General features: G+C 35.8%; 1 protein-coding gene across 1 annotated transcript in view; it reads left to right on the forward strand.

Moving 5' to 3' along the window:
* Positions 1-20,980, forward strand: part of SNX29 (sorting nexin 29) — a 95,637-nt gene that overhangs the window by 37,994 nt on the left and 36,663 nt on the right. Inside the window, exons 16-19 of the mRNA XM_005420416.2 lie at positions 206-322; positions 1,127-1,182; positions 2,124-2,205; positions 13,637-13,777. Of these exons, the coding sequence (XP_005420473.2) occupies positions 206-322; positions 1,127-1,182; positions 2,124-2,205; positions 13,637-13,777 (396 nt within the window). The remainder of the gene's footprint in view (positions 1-205; positions 323-1,126; positions 1,183-2,123; positions 2,206-13,636; positions 13,778-20,980) is intronic.

Genomic DNA, 20,980 nt, shown 5'->3' on the forward strand with positions numbered 1-20,980 from the left:
CATTTTGTCCTATTCAATATCAAAACTGCATTTCAAGGCATGAATCAAAATTATAGCAATGTCTGTTCTTAATGATCAGTTCAGATTACTACATTAGCAGTATTTGGAGAGTAAAAAGAAATTGATATACGTGTAAGAAATTACATAGTGGGATTTTTTTTTTTCCCAGTTCAGATCACAATTATCTCCTGGCTTTACTTTTCAGGTGGCTGAAATGCATGGGGAGCTGATTGAATTCAATGAGAGGCTGCACCGTGCTCTGATGGCCAAGGAAGCGCTGGTGTTCCAGATGAGACAAGAGCTCATTGATCTGAGAGGGCCAGTGAGTATTTGTTTATTGCACTGCAGAATATCCCTCTGGAATAGCTCAAACAGGCTTCTCATGATGAAATATCCATTAGCTTGTAAGAAATAACAGATCTGTGAAGAATTGGCTTTGAACAATTCCTTTCCTCTTAACTATTCCAGATTATGCTTTATATTTCACATTTTCCTTTTAAAGGAAAGAAGATACCCTTTTATGTTTATTCTAGTCGTAAAGTAAGGTAAAAAGATACTTCTGTTTTGTTCTAAATGCTCTTGCAATCTGGTTTTCTAACAACTTCCTGTGATTCTACAGGTATTAGTCCATCATTACATCATTATGAACTTTTGTACTTATATAATGTTTTGTAAGAGCACAGCTGAAATAAAATGCTCTTGTGTCCTTCCCTTGGTAGAATATTGGTTGTAAAAGAAAGTGATCAGTAGGTTTTATGTGCTTCATATTTTCCCATAAATGGCTTATACACACAAAGTACTTTGTTTTAGCACCCTTTGCACTTAAAGCCCTAATAATGGTGCTCTTGCTTGCAATTTCTAGATCTTTCAAAATTACATGCTTTTACAAACCCCAATTTGTTTCTTTACAAAACTATAGCAAATTCTAACATAAAGGACTCACAAGGGTGACATGTTCACAGTCTTCTTGCAGGATTTTGTTTTTCTTTTATTGCTTGTCAGGAATAGTTTTTATTGGCATTTATAGAATTGAATGTTGAATTGTAATTTCCTTATAATATTATGCTTTCTTAATTGAAAACATAATAGCCACTGTTTGGAAATTATTTCTGTTTTGTAAATAAAGGTCCCTGGAGATTTAAGTCAAACATCTGAAGATCAGAGTTTATCAGATTTTGAAATGTAAGTTTCATAATTCACAAATTTTTCTCTTCATACCATCTCTGGGAAAGGAGAATAAGCAAAGAGATTCAATAATTTGCTTTTCCTCTATTATTTCTAATAACTGCATTCTTAGCTGTGGTGCTTCATTGTTAAAAAGAATGGAGAGCTGCATAGTCCATGCCCCAGTGTAGTTAATAATGTTGAATTCAAGGAGTTCAGATTTAGGAAGATTCACTTGGAGTGCTTTTTAAGTGCCCTAGGTCTTGGTATTCTGCCAAAGCACCAAGAAGTTTCTGGTTTTAGTGCTCTGGGTTTGAAGGGTGCTGGTTGCTATTCATCATGTGATGGACTTCCTCTTTTACAGAATAGCTCCTAATCAATGCTTAAAAAACCCCAAAACCCCCAGTAAGAACCCACCCCAGATCATTTGAGAGTGTTGTGATTTGGAATTTTGCTTTTAGTAGTCAAACTAATGAATCTTGCTTTTGTGGATGAGGGGTTGAAAATGTAGCTGATGTATTTGAATAATAGAAATTTAGAGATGGATGACAAAGAGTGGATGGAAATGGCTTCTGCAGAATTGTGCACTGCTCTTCTGTTATTTAATTAACTTTACCTGAGGTTTGTGGCTGAAAATGTTGAATTTGTTGAAGCGAATAATTTTTGCTTCATGTGTATAATCAAATGTTGTCAAATGCATGCTGTGAAAAAAAAACCCCAAACCACAGAAAACCTGCAGAAGGAATTGTTTCAGTTGGGTTAATTTTAGGGAATGTTTTTAGATTCAGAACATATAAAAAAGTTCAGGCAAAACTCCAATTTTTCTGTTACTTCATTCGAAATTTTAAGTTGCTTTATTGATTACTTTGATCTTTATTTAAATCACTGCATGTAGTTGCTTTGCAATTCTTATACATAAATATGATTCCCTATTTGAAGTTTTTCTCTCCCCTCCTCAGATCAAATCGTGCTCTTATTAATGTTTGGATTCCCTCAGTCTTCCTGCGTGGAAAAGCTGCCAATGCATTCCATGTTTACCAGGTGAGTGAGCCAGTTGAACAGGGATTTTGTGTAGAAGTTTCTGACTGAAGTAGCACATTTTAATAATTTAAAGCTCTGTGTATAATTTCATTAGAGATCAGCTAATGAGCAGCAGCAGTAAGTGCATATATATTCATCCATAGGATTGTGTTGATTATTCAAATGGCATATTTTGAGGGTTGGCTTGTAGTAGTTTAATACTTTAAAAGCATGCTAATAAGATGGCTTCATTGGTCAGGGAGTGTAACAATTCAGTATTAATCAGTAAAGCCTTCTTCAGTATGCATGTACATGTTGTACTTCAGTTTTGGGGATAACAATGGCCAGAAATGTTGCTTGACAGACAGACAGATGTGGTTTACTGTAGCAGCTCACTTGAAAACATCTTGAATAATGAAACAATTCTTCACTGGGTGTTATTGAACATGTTCACATTGTGTTCTGCCTCAGGCAGGTCAGAATTTAGGGGTTTGTGCTCCAGCCTGACTTGTAGCTGAAGCATTGAAATTTTATACTGTTCCTTGATTGCTGGATTCTTGGTTTCAGACCAGTGACCCCTCCAAGGATAGGATGGCAGGGTGAACTTCAAACACTCTAATGTGCTGTCCTAGGCTATTTACATTTCTTTATTTGTGGATTGTTAGCAGCTGCAAAATTTCTCCACTTTTGTTTCAGCCACATGTACTTAGTTCTGAACAAGATTGCTGAAGCTTGTTAACATTCCTCTCACTCTGAATGATGTTTTTTTGTAGAATTTTGAATCATTTATGAAGTGTTGGCAGGTAGTTGAAAAATACAGGAAAACACCCACCCTTTGGCCAGTAAAAGACAATGAAAAATAAGACTTGAGGTAATGGAAAGAAAAGCCACCAGGATGGGAACAGTTAGTAATTTGTTCAAAAGCACTGAATAATCAATCAAGTTGAGATGCACAGGTGTGTGAAAACCCGACTTGTTGACAAGTGTAATATTTTTGTCTTTCTGGCTTTCACATATTTCTCCACTTTGCTGTCACTGGCTACAGATGACAAACCCAGACACAAGTCTGCCAACACAGAAATTCTTAAAAACACTGAGATCTCACCCCACCTGTTACTCTAATGATGTTGCAGCTCCATGTCCACCAGAAGAGCTCTGGTTTCTACTGTTTCTTTCCTAAGTTGCTCTATGTTGTTTTTCATCCTGCTTGAGCAGGGGGGGTAGGCCAGATGGTCCACTGTGGTCCCTTCCAACCTTACCCATTGTGTGAAGAATTTAATGATTTTTTAAATTTTACTTGTAACTCGGTATCAAATTAAGTTACTAAAGAATTCAGTATTAATCATGAACTTTGACTGGATGTGACTGTACAAGTGGGTGAATACAAGAAGAGGGTGGATACAATTGCAGAGCATCTCAAGTAGTTTGGAAAATTATCAAATTATCAGTTCCACAGTGTCTGTTATCTGTTTTCATGGACTTCAAAAAGCTTCTGAAGAATATAAGAACTAGGAGAAATAAATATGGGTTGCTGTGTCTCTTCAAAATCAACGCCAGTTTTGCTCTTGCGCTTCTTAAACCAGGAAAATAAATTAATGACCTGTTAATTTGCATATCAAGAAGGCCTGACCTGGACAGGATAAGAATAGATTCCTGCAGGAGTTTTCTTATTGTGCTTGCTTTTTAAAATTTAATTTTATGTTTTTAAATTTAATGTGGATTTGTAGTGCTGTTTTGAAGGGCATTTCAAAGCATTTCTTTTTGTGTCATGTTAACATCTGTTTTGGATGTTCAAAATCAGTGCATTTTTCATCCTTAAAAAAATCCAGATGTTTCTCTTCAGTAAATATAGCAGGAAAAGTTTCCAGCACCAGCATACTTGTCACATAGTTTCAACCATCAAATAGTTTCTTTAATTTCTGCTGAGGATTAAGGATTCTGGACAAGCTCAGAAGTAAAACTGTGGACTCTGAAAGCAAGCAGCATTTTATAATTAATCCTATTAGATGTGGAAATTTCAATCAGACCTCTGTATTTGTAGAGTTGCACCGCACTCTTGCAGTAATGTTTAACTGGCAGAATTAACTGGTTATGAATCTTGAGGATTTCAAAACAAGCGCTGGAAACGTGGCTGAATTTTATGCTTAATTCGAATGGCTGAGTTCAAGGGGACAGTTGTGAGCAGCAGATAATTCAGTGCCCCAGTTTAGCACTATCTGTTACTGTCTTAAAAATTAACAGAGCTGGGGATCTGTATCATTCAACTGTGGATGTTGGAACAATTAGAGGGTGTATAAATTTTAAGGGAAAAGCTATTTAGAATTGGATGTGCACTTCAGTGTAGTTATTGAGTTCAATTAAAATATTTTTTCACTTGTTTTCTCAGAATATAAAATAGTAACAGAAAAATGCATATTTTATAATCTGTTCACCATGGAGTTGTTATGGGTTATTCTCATTCTGGATTTTTCCTTGTGGAGAATAGCAGATTGTCTGTTTTAAATGAAATGCCAGTAGCAGATCTTCTTGAATAAATAAAGCATAAATCTCCACATGCAGTGGATCAGGAATTCAAAGGTGAAATAGCTGAAAAGTGACTGATAAATAGCTTCTGGCTTGCGTACCACATAGTTTAAAGTAGCTAATCTGACATAATTTTAAAAAGGATTTAAAGAGGTCTAAAAACCAAGTTGTTACAAATGATTAGGAAAGGGATAGACAAATAGGAAATGCTGTTATGCTGTGTATAATGTCTGGTTTATCTGTGTGCAGTTCTACTCCTCTCCAAAGAAGTATATCAACTCCAAATAATATGGGTGAAAAAAAAAAAAGATTTTTCACTGGCAGAGCATATTAGAAATTCTCAGCCTGCAAGAAATGCAACTGAGAGGGGAGTACAATGGCAATCTTTCAAATCATGAAGGAAATGGAGACATTTTTAACTGTTTCAAAATGCAAATTGGAGCATCTATTGAAACTATTGCCTTGCAATTTCAGAACAAGTGCATGACAGTGGTCTTCTCCACAATGTATAATATGTGGAAGTTTTTGTGGGTCTAGAAAATAACTGAGCTAATTAAATTGAAGAAAAATCAATGCAAACACAAATATGTGACTTTTTTCTAAGGAAGTCCCTAGATAGTGATACTTTGGAATGATAAATACCACTATACCTTGTGTTTATATTTAAGTGTTCTGGATAAAATACATTTCATAATTCTCTAAGGAATTTTCTGAACTGTTGAGATCAGTGTGCCTTGCTGTAAGAGCAGGGTGCAAAAAGCTTGGAGGTGATTTTAATTAAACATGAGTTGCCTTTGGAATGTTATGCTAATAATGACTAATTTAGTCCTAAAATGGAAATATATTAGATATGATGACAAAATATCTTTGCTTCTAACTAATGCTTATCTTCTCTGCATGGCAAGCTCATTCTAAGTGTTTTCAGAGCACATCCTCTCTATTTCTACTTGCTCAAGTTTGTTTTGCTTCAGGTTTAATTCTTGACTCCTGTCTTGCCATTCATTAGCACTGACAGATTACTAATACAATTAATTTTGCACCTGGGTAAAAAAATAATTAGATGACCAATTGATGTCTCTATTACCAATCAACAAATCATAAGGATTGTTTGGACTTCAGTGGATGAAGTTATCCAGGCTGTGACAGGAGCTCAGACTAGACACTCATAACCATATCTTCAGCAAGAACATCAGGCAGTTATCCAAAAGCAGGTTCAGAGGTTCATTCTCTTGCAGAGTTTCTGATGGCTGTTACTGAGTGGCAGACTGATTAGTTATAAACATTACAGGACACAGCCATATATGGAGAAATTAATTTGTTTTGTATGAAGTCACACTTAAGGAAGCCCAGTCTGGGCTTTAAACAGACAATTTAAATATTAGGTGACTTTTTAAAGCCAGGGTCATGGTGACAAAAGTCTTCTCTTCCAAGCAACCTGTTTTCTCTGTTAGATAGAAACAATTTAGTTTCTCTAGGTTGCTTTCTGATGACTGCTATATGTGATCTCTGCAGTTTGATGCCCATCTCTTTTGTGTGGCAGACATTACTCACCATTAGAAAATAATTTCTTGTCTATTATATTCATGGGCGTACAGACAGAATCCAGATCAGAATTAAAAAAAAAAAGCATTTTCATTTTACCTCTAGATGGTGATAGTTAGATGCTGTTTCTTTAGTGTGTAAAGCAAGTTGATTATTGCAGTAATATTATTTTGTCCTGTTTCTCAACTGTGGAGTATCTTGTTTTCTGTATACATGTGGATTCCACTTTCCTGTGAAGTGTACAGCAAATGCCATTAGTCATGCCTTTTGTTGCTGTAATTATCAATGCCTGACACTTAAGATAATGAAACTGAGATTTTATGATTCCTAAAGTGATATCAATATTTAAATGGCTTCTTGCAAATCTGCCTTGTTTGCAGAGCAGTGAACACTTTACATTATAAACCAAATAAGTTCAAAGATTAATATGCTAATCAGACAAGACTGTTACTATTTGCATATGAATAGGACACCCTAAGACTACAATCAATAAACATTTCTTACAATTTTTTTATTCCTTTGACTATCTTCAGTCTTGCTGTTTAGTATTGCCTGACATATTTGCTTATAATATTTCTTTTGATTTTACTCTAAATGATGTTTTAAAACCTGTTACTTTTCTCTGCACTTCCTCTGTGAAGGAAGAGCAGTGCACTTTCCTATGAAAGGGCTTTTATCACAGCATTATTTAGGTTGGAAAACACCTCTAAGATCATTGAGTCCATCTGTTCTCCAGCACTGCCAAGGCCACCTCTAACCCATGTCCCCAGAAGCCACCTCCCCATGGATTTTAAATCCCTGCAGGTGTGGTGACTCCCCTGCTGGTGGGGCAGCCTGTGCTGGACAGCATTTCCATGGAGAAGTTTCCCCATCATTCCATGGAAACCTCCCCTGGCACAGCCTGAAGCTGCTTCCCCTTGTCCTGTCCCTGTTCCCTGGGGGCAGAGCCTGACCCCACCCTGCTCCTGGTCCTGTCAGGGAGTTGTGCAGAGTGGGGAGGTTCCCCCTGAGCCTCCTTTGCTCCAGGTGAGCCCCCCCAGCTGCTCCCCACTGGAGTTGTGCTCCTCCCCTTCCCCAGCTCCGTTCCCTGCTCTGGACACTCTCCAGCCTCTCAGCCTCTCCAGCAGCCTCAGAGGGAAGGATTTTCACAGAAACACAACATCAAAGAGATGGAGAAGAACAGTATCTGATACCCAAAAGTGTTTGAGGAGGACAGTGCCCAGAAAGTACTTTGAGTGAGAGATGAAACAGGGAAAGCACAGTCCAGGATGTGCCAGCTGGGCCTGTTGACCTTGAATTTAATCACAAGGCAGAACAGCCTGGGTATTTCCTCGAAGGCTGAAGATGGAAGGCAATGGACTGGCAATTAAGAGTTGAAAGGTAAGCAACAAACTAAACCCAAAAAATTCAACCCAAAGTTGCGTTTTATTTTCCTGATACATGATGAATTGGATGACTTCAGCAGCTGCAGAGCTAAGCAGGCAAAAAGGAGAAATAAATAGTCTTCTAATCATATTCCATTTCAGTGCAGCTCAGGGCAAGTAGAGAAGAAAATGAACTGGAATGATTGGGAGAATTTGAAAGAAAGATGTTACTCATGGCATCTCAGAGTGATTTGAGAGTGTGTGAGCCAAAAAGGTTGAATATCCCACTTTTTCTGCAGTGGGACCCAAGGATGCATCAAAGAAGCATAAAGCAGAAAAAAACTTTTAAATAACTGGGTATATGGAGGGAGTATAGAAAGATGAGATCAGTCCTTGGAGACTTGTGTAATCATTTATTTTTCTAAAGGAAACAGAATTACATCTTACTACATTGATTTGTTTATTGAAGTGCTGGATGCAAAAAATCCTAGGAAAGTAAAAGTAGAATTTCTATTTTCAGATTATTTTGTAACTACTTCAGAAAGAAGCAAGTAATTTATATTCAATAAATATCTAAAATAAATACTAGTGCTGTTGTGTATTTTAGAAACGGATTGATGAGATAGCCTCCTTTCCCTTGCCTGAGCACCCACAATATTCTATTTGGAGAAAAAGGCAGCACTAGTGTCATTTTACCTATTTTCTCTTCTGCAGAAACTTCTTTCCCTGCAGTGGTTGTCATGCATTGCAATGACTGTGTGGTTCAAAGTGCATGTTTGTGAAAAGACGTTAATTATCTTGGGTAATTATAAGTCATATTTCACTGTCAAAATGAGCTTATTATCTGTTGAGTGACTTTTTTTTTTTTTGGTGCTGATTTGATTTGTATATAACAAGACAGAAAATACTGATTCCATGTAGCAAAAGTGGAGGCAGTGTTGCCTTTGTTCTCTAGTGACCAGTCGCTTCAGTGCTGCTGTGGTGAATAAAGCAGGACTGTGACTGCAGGAGCAGTGATCATTACTCTGCATGTCTGTAATTGAGTGCATAAGCCTAAAATGTGTGACATTTTTCTCTTTAGTGGAACAATATTGGCTGTTTTTAAGGTCCATACTTTGATGTGTGTTGTGTCATATATTTGACACTATATTGTTCATTTTTATGACCTGAATAACAGAAAGTTGAAGATTTAACATAAATTATATTGAATATTTGTAGTCTTTGACCATTTTATCCACTTGCACATACTGAAATAAAAGCTTATTCACTCTAATTCCTGTTATGTCTCTATGGCACACAAAAAGCTGCTCCTATCACAGCTGAAAAGTTTCTTTGTTCCATTTGTTTTTCATTATGCAGAAAATTCTTAAATTGGATCATTTTCAAAGGGGGAACTTAACCATAAATGTAGGCCTGCAGCTGTCTCAAAATATAACTTGCATTTGTATTCATTTCTCACACTTCGGAGGTAACTTTGGAAAATTGAGCTTGAATTTGTATTCTTAACAGAATCCCATTGTCCTGAAGTGAATTGAAACTGGTTCTTACTTTTTTCATGAATACTTTTTACTTCTATATGCTTTGAATGCAGAAATACATAATTTTGATAGAACTTAAGTAGATTGAAATACATTACTCCCATTTCATAGTGTGCTTTTCTAACAGGAAAAAAAGATAATTTCAATTCCCTGAGAACAATTATTGATTAAATGGTAAACTTTGATCAAAATCTCTCTTCATGCTCCTGAATAATTGAGATGTGCATTAAAGTTGAACCAGAGTTTTAAGAATTAAAAACAACTTTATTATCCAAAGTGTAAAACTATGGACTAATGATACTCCAAGATGTGTAGTGTTATTTACAAGCAAATGTAAGGGAAACATTCACCAATCAAGATTAGCTGAGTTAACATCAAAAAATAATGGTGCCAGTTAGCATGTTGTGGTTTTGTGTTCATGCTGATTGGGTTGTCCCTACCAAACCAGTTGCTTATTTTCCTTTTTTCTTGGGCATTGATTTGAAAGTATGTAACAAACAAGAGGATCTTGTGAGGGAAGGGACGTCAGAAATACATTGATACAGTAGAATTACAGTAATACAGAAGTAATAGTTTTTCTATCATCCTTCCCCCCCCCCTCTTTTAATGCTTACTTAGCTGGTAAATGTCACAGGAGCTTCCTTAGTGTAGCTTCCTTTTGCAGTCCTTATGCTCTCCGTCATTTTTTTCCATGCTCAAAACTATGACCTTGTCCAGCCTAGGATTGATTCTTTACAGACATTCTCAGTATTGTCTGTGTCCTTTGAAGTGTTCTGCTGCTGAAATGTCCTGAGTTCTCTTGTATCTTGTGCCATTTTTATATGTAGTTTAGTAGAGTTTTCACTGATCACCTTCCCTTAGCATTATTCCATTCCCTTTGGAATGGGACAAGGACTCACAAGGACTTTGACTTCAGCACTTTTGTATTTGTGGAGCTCCCATCAATAGAGTTCTCTGTCTTAGAATTCATTTTTCATTATGTATTCAGTCCATCCTACCAGGAAATGGGAGCCACATTTGCAGGCAAGATTCAGGAGTAACTTTGTGTAGGGTATATTCTTCCTGGTGTTTAATCTGGAATTCTACAGCATGGATATCTTTGCAACAGGAGAAGGTTCTGTAATATCTCAGTCAGTATCTCTTGCTGCCAGCTGTACTAGAGAAAGAAAAAAGTGAATCCTCAACATACCAAACTATATTTTGCATCAGAAAAGAGAAGCACCCACACGGGACTTCTGCAGATCAGAAGGATGAGTGTTGATTACAGCATTTGGTCCGTGTACACTGGAGCTGGAGCAAGTTAGAATTTTGACTTTTGTCCTTTGTTTTCCTCAGGCTTTTATATATAAGAGGTGATGAGCTGTGTCAGTTGGTACCAGGCTGTTACCAGGACTTGGTAACAGCATTTTTGACTCAGAACTGCTTAAAGATGCTTAACCTGTTAAGAAACTTCTGGCTTTAACCTCAGTACTATGGGAGCAGGATTTTTCATTTAAGTATGCAGTCATTAAACTTGTGCTTTCACATTGATTCTGAAGATTTTTGGCTTTTCAGTAATATTATGTGAGCAGGTAGTAGACTGATAAACACTATTAAATTACTACTGTTATTGCTATTGCTCTCCAATCTCTGACTTCAGACATGTTTGTGATGAGAAAATAACAGACTAATTCATTAAACATACTTATTAACTGAAATTTTTCTTAGAGCTGCCATAGCTCATAGCTACAGAAAGGTTACCAATCAATCTTTACACAGGAGACCCAAGCAGAAAGTGCTCTTAACTAACAAACAGAAACCACTTGATTTTTTTTTATATTCAAGATAGTATTAAAGTGAAATCTTTTGTCTACAAGTAAATATTCTAGCAGTGATTTTGATTTAGTCTGTACATTTTCATTACCCTGAAAATTATTTAAGTAGGTTAGGAATTGGATGATATCAGGAAAACAGGGGAATCAGAAAGAAAATTAAATTATTTATTATTAAACTTTTAAACTTTCAAATTGATCTGAGAATAAACCTGAAAGTAGTCATTTCAACTTTCTAGAACATGGCCCTAGGATAACTATATGCCTTCAGTGACTAGACTAGGATAAGTTTATCCAAATAGTTCTATATTTAGTATTTACTTAGTTTGATTTCCCAACTGAATGTGCATGAAGTGTGTAGCAATCCCATGGCTTGGGAATAGTATTCCCCTCAGAGAATACTATTAGAATATTAAAAGTTTAAATGTGTGCTGCATCATGAGCTTTAATATACCTTTCACAGTGTATTAGTTGATTGTCAATAAATTCAATATGGCACAGGGCTCCAAATGTTGCATTTCTGTTTCTTGCTGTCTAAATGAAATCAATATCTATGTACATAGAAGAACAGTAAGAAATTTTCAATAGTTTTATATAAGAAATCAATCTGTTTTTGCAGTCCTGAAAAATTTCAATTACAGTGTACAGGATTCCTTAGTTAGTTAACCATGGGTTACAGCTTAGCAGGTAATGTTAAACTGCATGATTCACCAAATCACATGTGGAAAGATAAGTGCTTAGTTGAATTAGGATTTCCATATTAAATAACTTAGTTTAAAATAATTTAACTTTTTTTTGGTCATCCCTGCCCCCCACAGGGAAATTGAAACATGAATCTTTGGAATGTATACAGAATTCCAAACAATATACAGATTGAAGTGAGAATAGACAGGGAGAGGCCTTAGAGCTGGGTGAATAAAGATTTTAATATTCTTTTTTACTACATTAAATTAATTTGATTAGAATTATGCTAAATAGTTGCATTTCCTATATTCCTTCATTTACCTTCAAAGATGTACTCAGTTGTTAAAACAGATAGTCCTGTAGGTGTTTAATTATCCTGGCTTTGTTTTCAAAGTGAAAAAGAATTCTGAATACTTTTTACAGGCTTGCTCTTGTGGTTCTATCATTACAGTATCTGAATTCTTGTTACCAAAACTAGTTGAATTTTTGTTTACGTATGGTTTTGTAAATCACAATACTCTGAATCTTTTAAATTTAGGTGTGCTAGTTTTGCAATTATAGCATTCCTTTTTTGGAATGATAGTCTTCCTGTAGAAAATATATTAGTGTTTTCTCCACTGAAATATTCTAATTTGACAAAATTTGCATGATATCTGCATAATACATTGTATTTTGTTGAAAAGAAGCCTCCTATAACTTTGAGAAACTATGTGTCTGAAGAGACAACTTTAGAAAGACCAAAGCATGGGCAGTGTTTGTGGGAGAAGACATTCACTTAATCTCTGAAATACCACCAGTCCTTAAAAAAATTGAATTTTTTCTCTAAAGGACTTGCAATATCTCAGAGAGAAGGACCGTGCTTCAGTCACCAGGAAAAGCTGTGATTCAGTGTTGAAATTGGCCACATCAAAATCCAAAATTTATTTTTATCTAGTTTCCACAAAAATTCAGTTGTTACTGCCCACTCTGTGTGACCGTGGTTGGTGTTGCTTTTTTACATAAGTGTTTGCCTGATATTTGCCTTACAGTTTACTACTAAATTACTGGGGGATTTTGGAGCTGCAAGGCAGCATCACCAGTACTGTTCCAGTTTAATTCCTGGTGTAAAATATTGAGATTATTAACATACACACACACGCATGAATGAATAAACTACAGATTGCATTGAAGGAACAGAGGGAAAGGTCACTCTGGATCTTAAGTTCTGATGCTTGGTTTAGAGTTTCTGACTTGTGCTGTTTCAGCATTCTTTTAAACTGTGCCATTCCCTAGGAAAGAGAGAAATCTCAGTTCTCTGTAAGTATATTTCACTTCTGCATGACATTTTCCTAGAGAAAGCGAATATTTAGCATGTAATTGGTAATAGGCTCATGAAATAATGAGCAGCAAACAAAAACAGAATCACAAAAACTACAGCTGTGTTAAATTATACTTAATGTCCTATACAAGCAGAAAGAATGAACTGTGTTTATTTTCCAAACAATAAAATTTCTAGTTTAGTTTTCGATGTAATTTTGTTAGGAAGTAAATTAAGTTTCATACTTTGGATAAAATTAGGTTTTGCAATTCTGATGCTACAAAGCTAATTTACAAAGTTGAAAAACTGTGTTGAGGACATAGAAATCAATTTCATAGTGGTATTAAATGATTTTTTCCCTTTGGTCACTGGGTAGTAGAATATGCTGGAAACCATGGTAACAAGAAGTGCTGCCATGGTTGCCCCAGAGTCATGTTAAAATGAGCAAGCTGTGTTTGTCTTGATTAAAATAAGAGAAAAAGAGAGAAAGAGGAGGAAAAGGGAGAAGGGAGAGAATGAGGTTAATGACATGTACAACAGCAAATGCAGTCAGATGTGGATCTGGGGCCGTGGTGTCCTGGGGCTTGTGGTGCCTCACATGAAGGTGCTGAGCCAGGAGGTTTTGGGCAGTGAAGGACACACACCAGCCCTGCTTGTCTTTACATTATTCCTTTCCCTGTCTGTGTTTTGCAGGTTTATATCAGGATAAAGGATGATGAGTGGAATGTCTATCGAAGGTACGCAGAGTTCAGAAGCTTGCATCAGAAATTACAGAATAAGTACCAGCAAGTGAGGACTTTTAACTTCCCACCAAAAAAGGCCATTGGAAACAAGGTACTTGCACTCATAGTGTCAGTAAAAGTTGGGTGAAAACCTCTCTTATCCATACACAAAAAATGAGGTGACTCGAATATTTTCACTCCTGCTGGTAGCTGCTATTTTTATAGACTTTCCCCCTGTCAGCTGGAGATTCGCTGATGTAGGTAATGCATTGGTTTTTCCACTTAATGAGAAGTTTTATTGAATGAAATATTGGTGTAGTATACAAATGCACAAGCCCTCAAAAGCTCCCCTAGACAGCCCTGTATGCAAAGTCCAGTCTCCTCCATTTCTCTCCAAAAAAATGCCAGCAATTAACACTGGTGAGTAATTAATCAAAGCTTTCTCTAAATTTCAAAAGTATTAATCTAAATTCCTTGAATTCCTGCACTCTTCGCCAACACTTAAACCAGCTTTTTAAAGACAATTAGGTACTTAATTTCTGTAATCTGTTTTTGTGTTTTAGCCCTGCCATTTTAAAATGGGAATTTGTGTTCTCCTGTAATACAGGGATTTTGAAATGAAACAGTAAATATTGTAGTATGTATGTAGTAAATATGTAGTACCGTGTAATTAAAATCTTTAATCATCAAAACTTTCGACTGATCAAGAGTGTAAATACACTTTGCAATGTACAATACAAGTCCCATAAGGATTGACAAGTAATTGAAGTAATTTTCCTTTGCAACGTAGGAATTATCTAAAAGTTTTACTTAGCTATCACAAGTAAAATCTCCAATATATTGGAGATTGAAATTGTGTTTATGACTGAAGCAGCTTTACTAAACTGCTGGGTTCTTAAATTAGGGTTTTTAAGATTAATCAAATTTTTTAGCTTTTACATACGACTTTCTCTGTTTACTATTTTTTTGCCTTTGTATCACTGAATTCTTATATTAAATACTCTAGAAGCTCCAACCATAGCGATCCATGTAGTCATCCATCAAAAGACAACTGACATAATGACTGCAAAACTCAGCTCTTCATGACATTGTGTTTGGTTTAACACCAAAGTGATGCATATATTATTAAAATGCCACAATTGTTCTTTGTTTTTCTAACACAGACAATCCTTGCTAATTTGTATGAAGTAATATGAATTTTCAAAAAGAAATAGAAAAAAGTTAGAAATTCCTTACTAGCATTCAGATGTCAGTGAATGTGGATTATGAATGTTTAAAGATAGTAACTTTGACTTCCAGTGATTTCCCAGGTATTTTGTAGAAGTGCGTAGGTAAGTTTGGCACATGTGACATGGCAGTGATGCACATAATCTGGGATGGGTAGTGGTGATACAGATATATTATAAAATTTATCAATAAAATCCATTTTTGTGTCTGTTTGCTTGGCATAAGGTCCAGTTAATGTGGTTCATTGCCTGCTGACTGAGGAAATGGAAGTACTTATGAGAGCTTTCCTGCTTTTTTTTTTATCTATTAGAAGATCATGCATTTTTCATTTAGTTTTTACTGGATGGGCTTGTAATGGAAACCAGGCATTTTCTTCTTTGTTACGTAACTAATTCTCCCTTTTTTGAAGTGACGGAGTATCAGCCACTTCAGTAAATTACAAAAGATGCCTTTTAAGTTTTTTTGGATACTCTTTCATCTTTAATTACTTTAAATACTAATTGAGTTACAACTTCAGTTGCACAGTTGATGCATACAAAATTATCAGTTGAGCAACTCATTAAAAAATTTGCATTGCTTATTCTTACGGTGCTTTAGCTTTGAGCCAAAATTCTACCTTAATCTTGCATAAACCCACAACCACTTATCAGATCTCAGAGAAAAGGCTTTTTCTTCACAGTAAGAAGTGGGTGCTATCCCTTCCACTCCTGAAAGTCTTCTGTGATGAGACGTGGGGCAGTGCTGTGGTTGTGATCTGGCAAGTCACAGGGTGACATTGTCACCTCAGCTATGCAAGGCTCAGTCTGTCACATTGGAGTTTTTTTGCATAGCACATTGTGCAGGCAGATTTTTGCCCTTTAAGTGGGGCTATTTTCTATGTGTCACAGAATGTGTTCCCCTTTGGAGTTTGTACCATTTGGAAAATAACTGTGCTGACTGACTGAGATGGGTTAAAGGCTCTGAGATGGCCCTGTGAAGGTTTAAAAGGAAGGTTTAAAAATTTAGTGTAAAATTAATTAATTCATATGGGAATGTGTATGGGGATAGAATATAAGAAAATAAAGACAGTGTAGAAAGTGATCTCACCCCTAAGGAGTTGCAGCTGGGCCAGTTATCAAAGGTTAGGAACAGGCCTGACTTTAACAGGCCACAGCTGTAAGCAATGAGAAGAAGAGTGCTAGAAAAGAGTGGGGTGGCTGGGTGAAAAGGTAACTGGAGTCAATTGGCTGCTTTGTGAAGAAGAAAGAGTCAGTGCTCTGAGGAACTGCCCATGAGAAACACCAAGAAGGTGTGGAACTTTTGTGATAAGGAGACAGCAGTATGGAACCCCTGCAATAAGATGACAAAAGGAATGTCTGTCTTGGAATTCTGCAGAACTTTCAGTTTAGGATGAGGATTTGTGCAGGATGTTACACGTGGAAGTGTTTGGTAGTAAACATTAGAAGGAATATTGCCAATACTATTTTTTTCAATGCTGCTTTTTAAATGTAGTGGCTACCAAAGCACATTTACCTTTAAATAAGCAGTTAGATTTCAATAGATACTTTTTCTCTCTGATATTACTTTTGCTGGTTTTGATAGAATTGGAGCTGTCTTTCCATTTCTAGATTAATCAATACAATTGTTAATCAATGCCTAAAGAAGAGCTTCAGTAGTTCAATTCTACTAACAAAATTATCTCTTACATCAGTCTATGGTTTTCATATCCATTACAACTTCTCAGTGTTATTAGATGCCCAAATAACATATTGGTAAAAACCAGTCCTCCATGTCTAAATGGCTAAAAATGATCATTTTACAGCTTTTGGAAAATGGCATTGATGCTTTTATGTCCTTCAGGTCAGTACCTGGATGAGTTTATTCACTGCATCCCTTCAGTGCACTCTGTAGTGTGGGGTTAATGAAAGTGATGTGTTTATTGTAGATGTCAGAGGCATCCAAAGGTCTTGCTGTAAATGAAACCAGCACTGAATTTCATGTTCAGTTACATGCCCCAGATTTAGGAACCTCCAGGACCACAAGAGGACACCATATTCTGCAGAATGACCTGGAATCACTCCCACAGACTGGCACAATAGTGTCCAGTGCTTTGCTATGCAAAATATTGGAGCTCAGAGGAGGGAACTTTACTAGAAGAGAGTAATGTAGAATAAAATACAGGGAAGTATTAATTTTCATGCATATTTTCCCTCTTTACTGCAGTAGAAGGCAGGGAGGTCAGATTCAAATGCGAAGTTGCAGAGTTTGACTTTGGGAAAATGCAAAAAGAAAGCAGAATTTCAGCTGAATGAGTATTATAAAAATTGGAAAATCAAATATTATATATCTTCATCAACTAGCAGTGGAATTTGAAAGTATTTAACAATTATAACTCATTATTAATAATATAAATCTTGATCATTATGTTTGTAATGTATTTTTGCCTTTCATTTGTTTTCCTTCAGTTGGGACAATTTATCTTAAAAGTTCATGTTCATGGTATTTCAACAAATTATGTATGTAATATTAAAAACTAGCTTTAATGCTTGAGGAAACCTACATTTAATAACAGAAAACCAATTAGTTGAAAAACAGCTGAAAAGAGGAAAGAATACTGCTTTGGACAAGTAACCTTTTTGCAATTACAAAGAAGAGTGTGTATTTGCCTTTCAGCTTGGTAACCTCATATTCAGCATATTAGTTTAACATTTGATTTTATTTTGAACTAAAGTTTGAACTAAAATAAAGCAGGGAAGAGAATAATTTCTTTTATAAATGTTGCTTTGAATCAAGTTAGATATTTACTGAAGGAAAATAATAATGCTGGCAAGAGTCCATGTATTAATTTTCATATATACTAGTCCTCATGCTGGGTATCTTCAACTAAAGATCTTTCAGTGCTGGTAGCAAATAGTTGTCAACATTTCTAGGAGTATCCTGACATGAATAAGAGTTCTTTTTTCAATTCATTGCCTTGTTTGAGTAAAACAAGAAATACATTTGTTCCCTTGTGTTGCATGTATAAGAGAAATGTCATATACTCAGCGTATATTTTAATTATTTTTTAACATGCAGATCAATTTCTTTAAAACTTACAAATTTCAGCTGTATTGTTAACATTTGAACTGTTCAGGTTTTGTAATTTTAAAACATGTTCTGCATGTATCAGCCTGGTTTGTGATTTGCTGAGTATTTTCTATGTAGCTGTATATACCAAGATTTGTAATTTCAAACTGATTTTTCTTGCATGAGAGAGAGAGTTTTTTCCTTTTATTAAGCCTTCAGGTACTTTGGATCTTTTGAACTCATCTGTCCTTTCTCACTGTTTGTCACTGCTTCTTTCCTGGCAGGAGTGCCCAGGACAGGCTGGGTTCCTTGGGGCAGCACTGCAGTGTGCCCACTTCTGGGGAGCTTGTGAGGAGGAGCTCTGTACAATCAGCACTTGATTGGAAAGGGTTCCCTGTAGGTTTTTGCATACAAATACAATTTTTTTTCATTTAAGATAACATTTGGCTTACATTTGGATTCTGAACCTTTGCTGATGTTGTAGTTGGTGTGTCTCAAAATAATCATTAAATATTAATACATTAGTATTTACTGGACTGAATAGTCTAATTTTTTAAATATTGCAGCAGCCTTAAAATCCCAGTTGCTGCTTCTACATTGGGCAGATTATAGTAATTGAGTAAAGATCTAATTAAGAATCCTCTTGCAAGAGTGTTGTCCCAGTAGAGGGCATATCAAAATAGAAATGGTTCTTTAGTTCCACTGAAGACCTGAATTCACTGATTGTCTAAGTGAGGAGAAATTGAATCAGGTAGCTTTGCCCTGAGTGCTGACTTGACTGCATGATCTCCTCTGGTTTCCTTTAAAATACTGCATACCTCACATGGAAAGGATACACAGCACTTTGCTGAGATCAGAAGAGTGACTTTGCTGTGACTTCTCAGTTGCATTGAGGGAACAATACAGAACTCTAAGTGTTTCAAATGTTAGTTCAATAAAATGAATATGTACTTTTCACCTATCAGTGGCTAACCTCAATTGTAGATTAATTTGTATTATGTCCCTATTTTAAAAAGTTCAAAAATATCATGTGCATGTATTAAAAAAGATTCTATTGGTATATACACATACATGAGCATGCATATGACAGCATCAGACCCCATTTGGGATCCATAGGAAGTTGGCTTCAGGAGTGTATGTTGTGATTCTGCAAGTAGTTCTGCTCCCAGGAGCTCTTTCTCCCATTTATGCCAGTGGAAACTTGCCTTTGCTCACAGAGTGCAGATGGATTCCTTTTCTTTTGTTCCCAACAGCAAAGCTGCCTTTTATCAGTGTTTGGTCTGTTTGCCTCTTGCTGAAGATAGTGAAGAGTTTAAGATAGGCTGCAGGATAACTATTTTAGGATTAAAAAGCAGAGAAGATAAAGATTTTATTGCAAGTAAAAGAAAACAATAGAGCTTGCTCTTGTGCTTACAGTGTTTATTGATTTTTAAGGAAGTTTGTCAAGTAGAGTTGTCTGGCTCTGTGTATATATATATATGAAGAAATATATAAATATGAAGTTTATATGTATAAAAAGAAATTTGAAGCCATTCAAATTAGAGTTTGAGTGTTAGCATTTTTGCTGTTAAGGTTTCACATGGTGTCATTGCTGTGTTACCCCTGTCATCCATTTCTCTCCTGTAAAATCTGATTGCCATTCTTGTTGAGCAGGACCTGTCTATTCACAGACAGCATGCCCTTAAAGCTGCTTTTAGACCAGATGATGGAGGAACTAAAGTCCCTTTGGAAAGGGAAGCAGCATGATAGGAACAAGGTTTTTTAAGAAACACACACACCCCTCCCACATAAAATATGTATTTGAAAATGGGAAGTATAACAATTCCTGTTTAACTAGTACATAAACAACAACAGAAGACATATGGAATGTTTGAAATAGGATGGTGCAGGAAGAACCTTAGAGGAGGAAGTAATTTCATTTGAGATTTGGCTGTTTTCTGTCCAAATTCAGCAAAACAATTCAGGGCATCCTAAAATTTAAGTATGTGTTTGGCTTGCATTGAATCAGAAGTACAGATATATCTGCTTTTGTCCTCTATGAGATTTAGGAGCTCACAGAAACCATCTTTCATCAGATTAGTTTGTCAAAGTCAGACTGGCAGGGGGAGCTGAGAAGTAAGCAAAACTTGTTGTTAATGCACGTGGGGCAGGGGACTAAATAATGTTTCTTGGTACTAAGCTTTAATATCCAATGTCTTCTAGTAGAATTGGTAGAAAATGATGACTCTCTGATGTTTCAGAATTGGGATACATTTATTAAAGGAGAAAAGCCTTGAAAATATAAATCCTCAAGTTATATGTTAAAAATTTGAAGTTAAATATTGCTTTCACTAATGCTACTTAGCTATGATGTAATACAGAAGCTTAAATTCTGTATTATTCTTGACTTTCAAAGTAAGTAGATTTTAATTTTCAACCCTCTTAGTGGGCTTAACTAGTGTATTGACTTATTTTCATGCAGTCTTTTGCCTTGTGGGTTATAGGAAAAAACTGTAGCTAATATATATTTGACAGATGTCCTTGTGGTATAGTGTGGGTAAAAGGAGAGAAATGGACCCATTTGTATTGTGTTCAAACCAGGAAAGGAACTCAAATAATCTCATATATGGTTGTATGTGATAATTCTATAATATACCACAGTTTTTGTGCCATTCTAAAGCCACAAAAGAAACTTTTCTTTTGTGTAAGTTCACTGTGTTGCTTTGTAGCTGAAAAGTTCAATTCTCAAAGAAGCTTTAAAATAGCAATTGGGACTAAATGAATACAATCTGGTTTTCAAATATGTAACTTAGTTGTGGTACCATACAAATAGAAATAAAAATTATGTGACTCTTGGCATAGTCAGTAAGATTTCTAGTCACAGCCCACCTGTTTCCTAACACTGTCACCTGCACACTGAGGGGGAATACAGAGTATTTCAGATTTTGAATCCAGATCCTCTGGGTTTTCTACTGCATAAGACTGCAGTTGATATTTTATGTATACAGCACTTAGAAAAGAGCATTCAGTTCTTCTTCATTTCCATTTTTTTGTCATATCAGTA

This window comes from Geospiza fortis, unplaced genomic scaffold (assembly GCF_000277835.1).
Source record: "Geospiza fortis unplaced genomic scaffold, GeoFor_1.0 scaffold237, whole genome shotgun sequence".
Taxonomy (NCBI): domain Eukaryota; kingdom Metazoa; phylum Chordata; class Aves; order Passeriformes; family Thraupidae; genus Geospiza; species Geospiza fortis.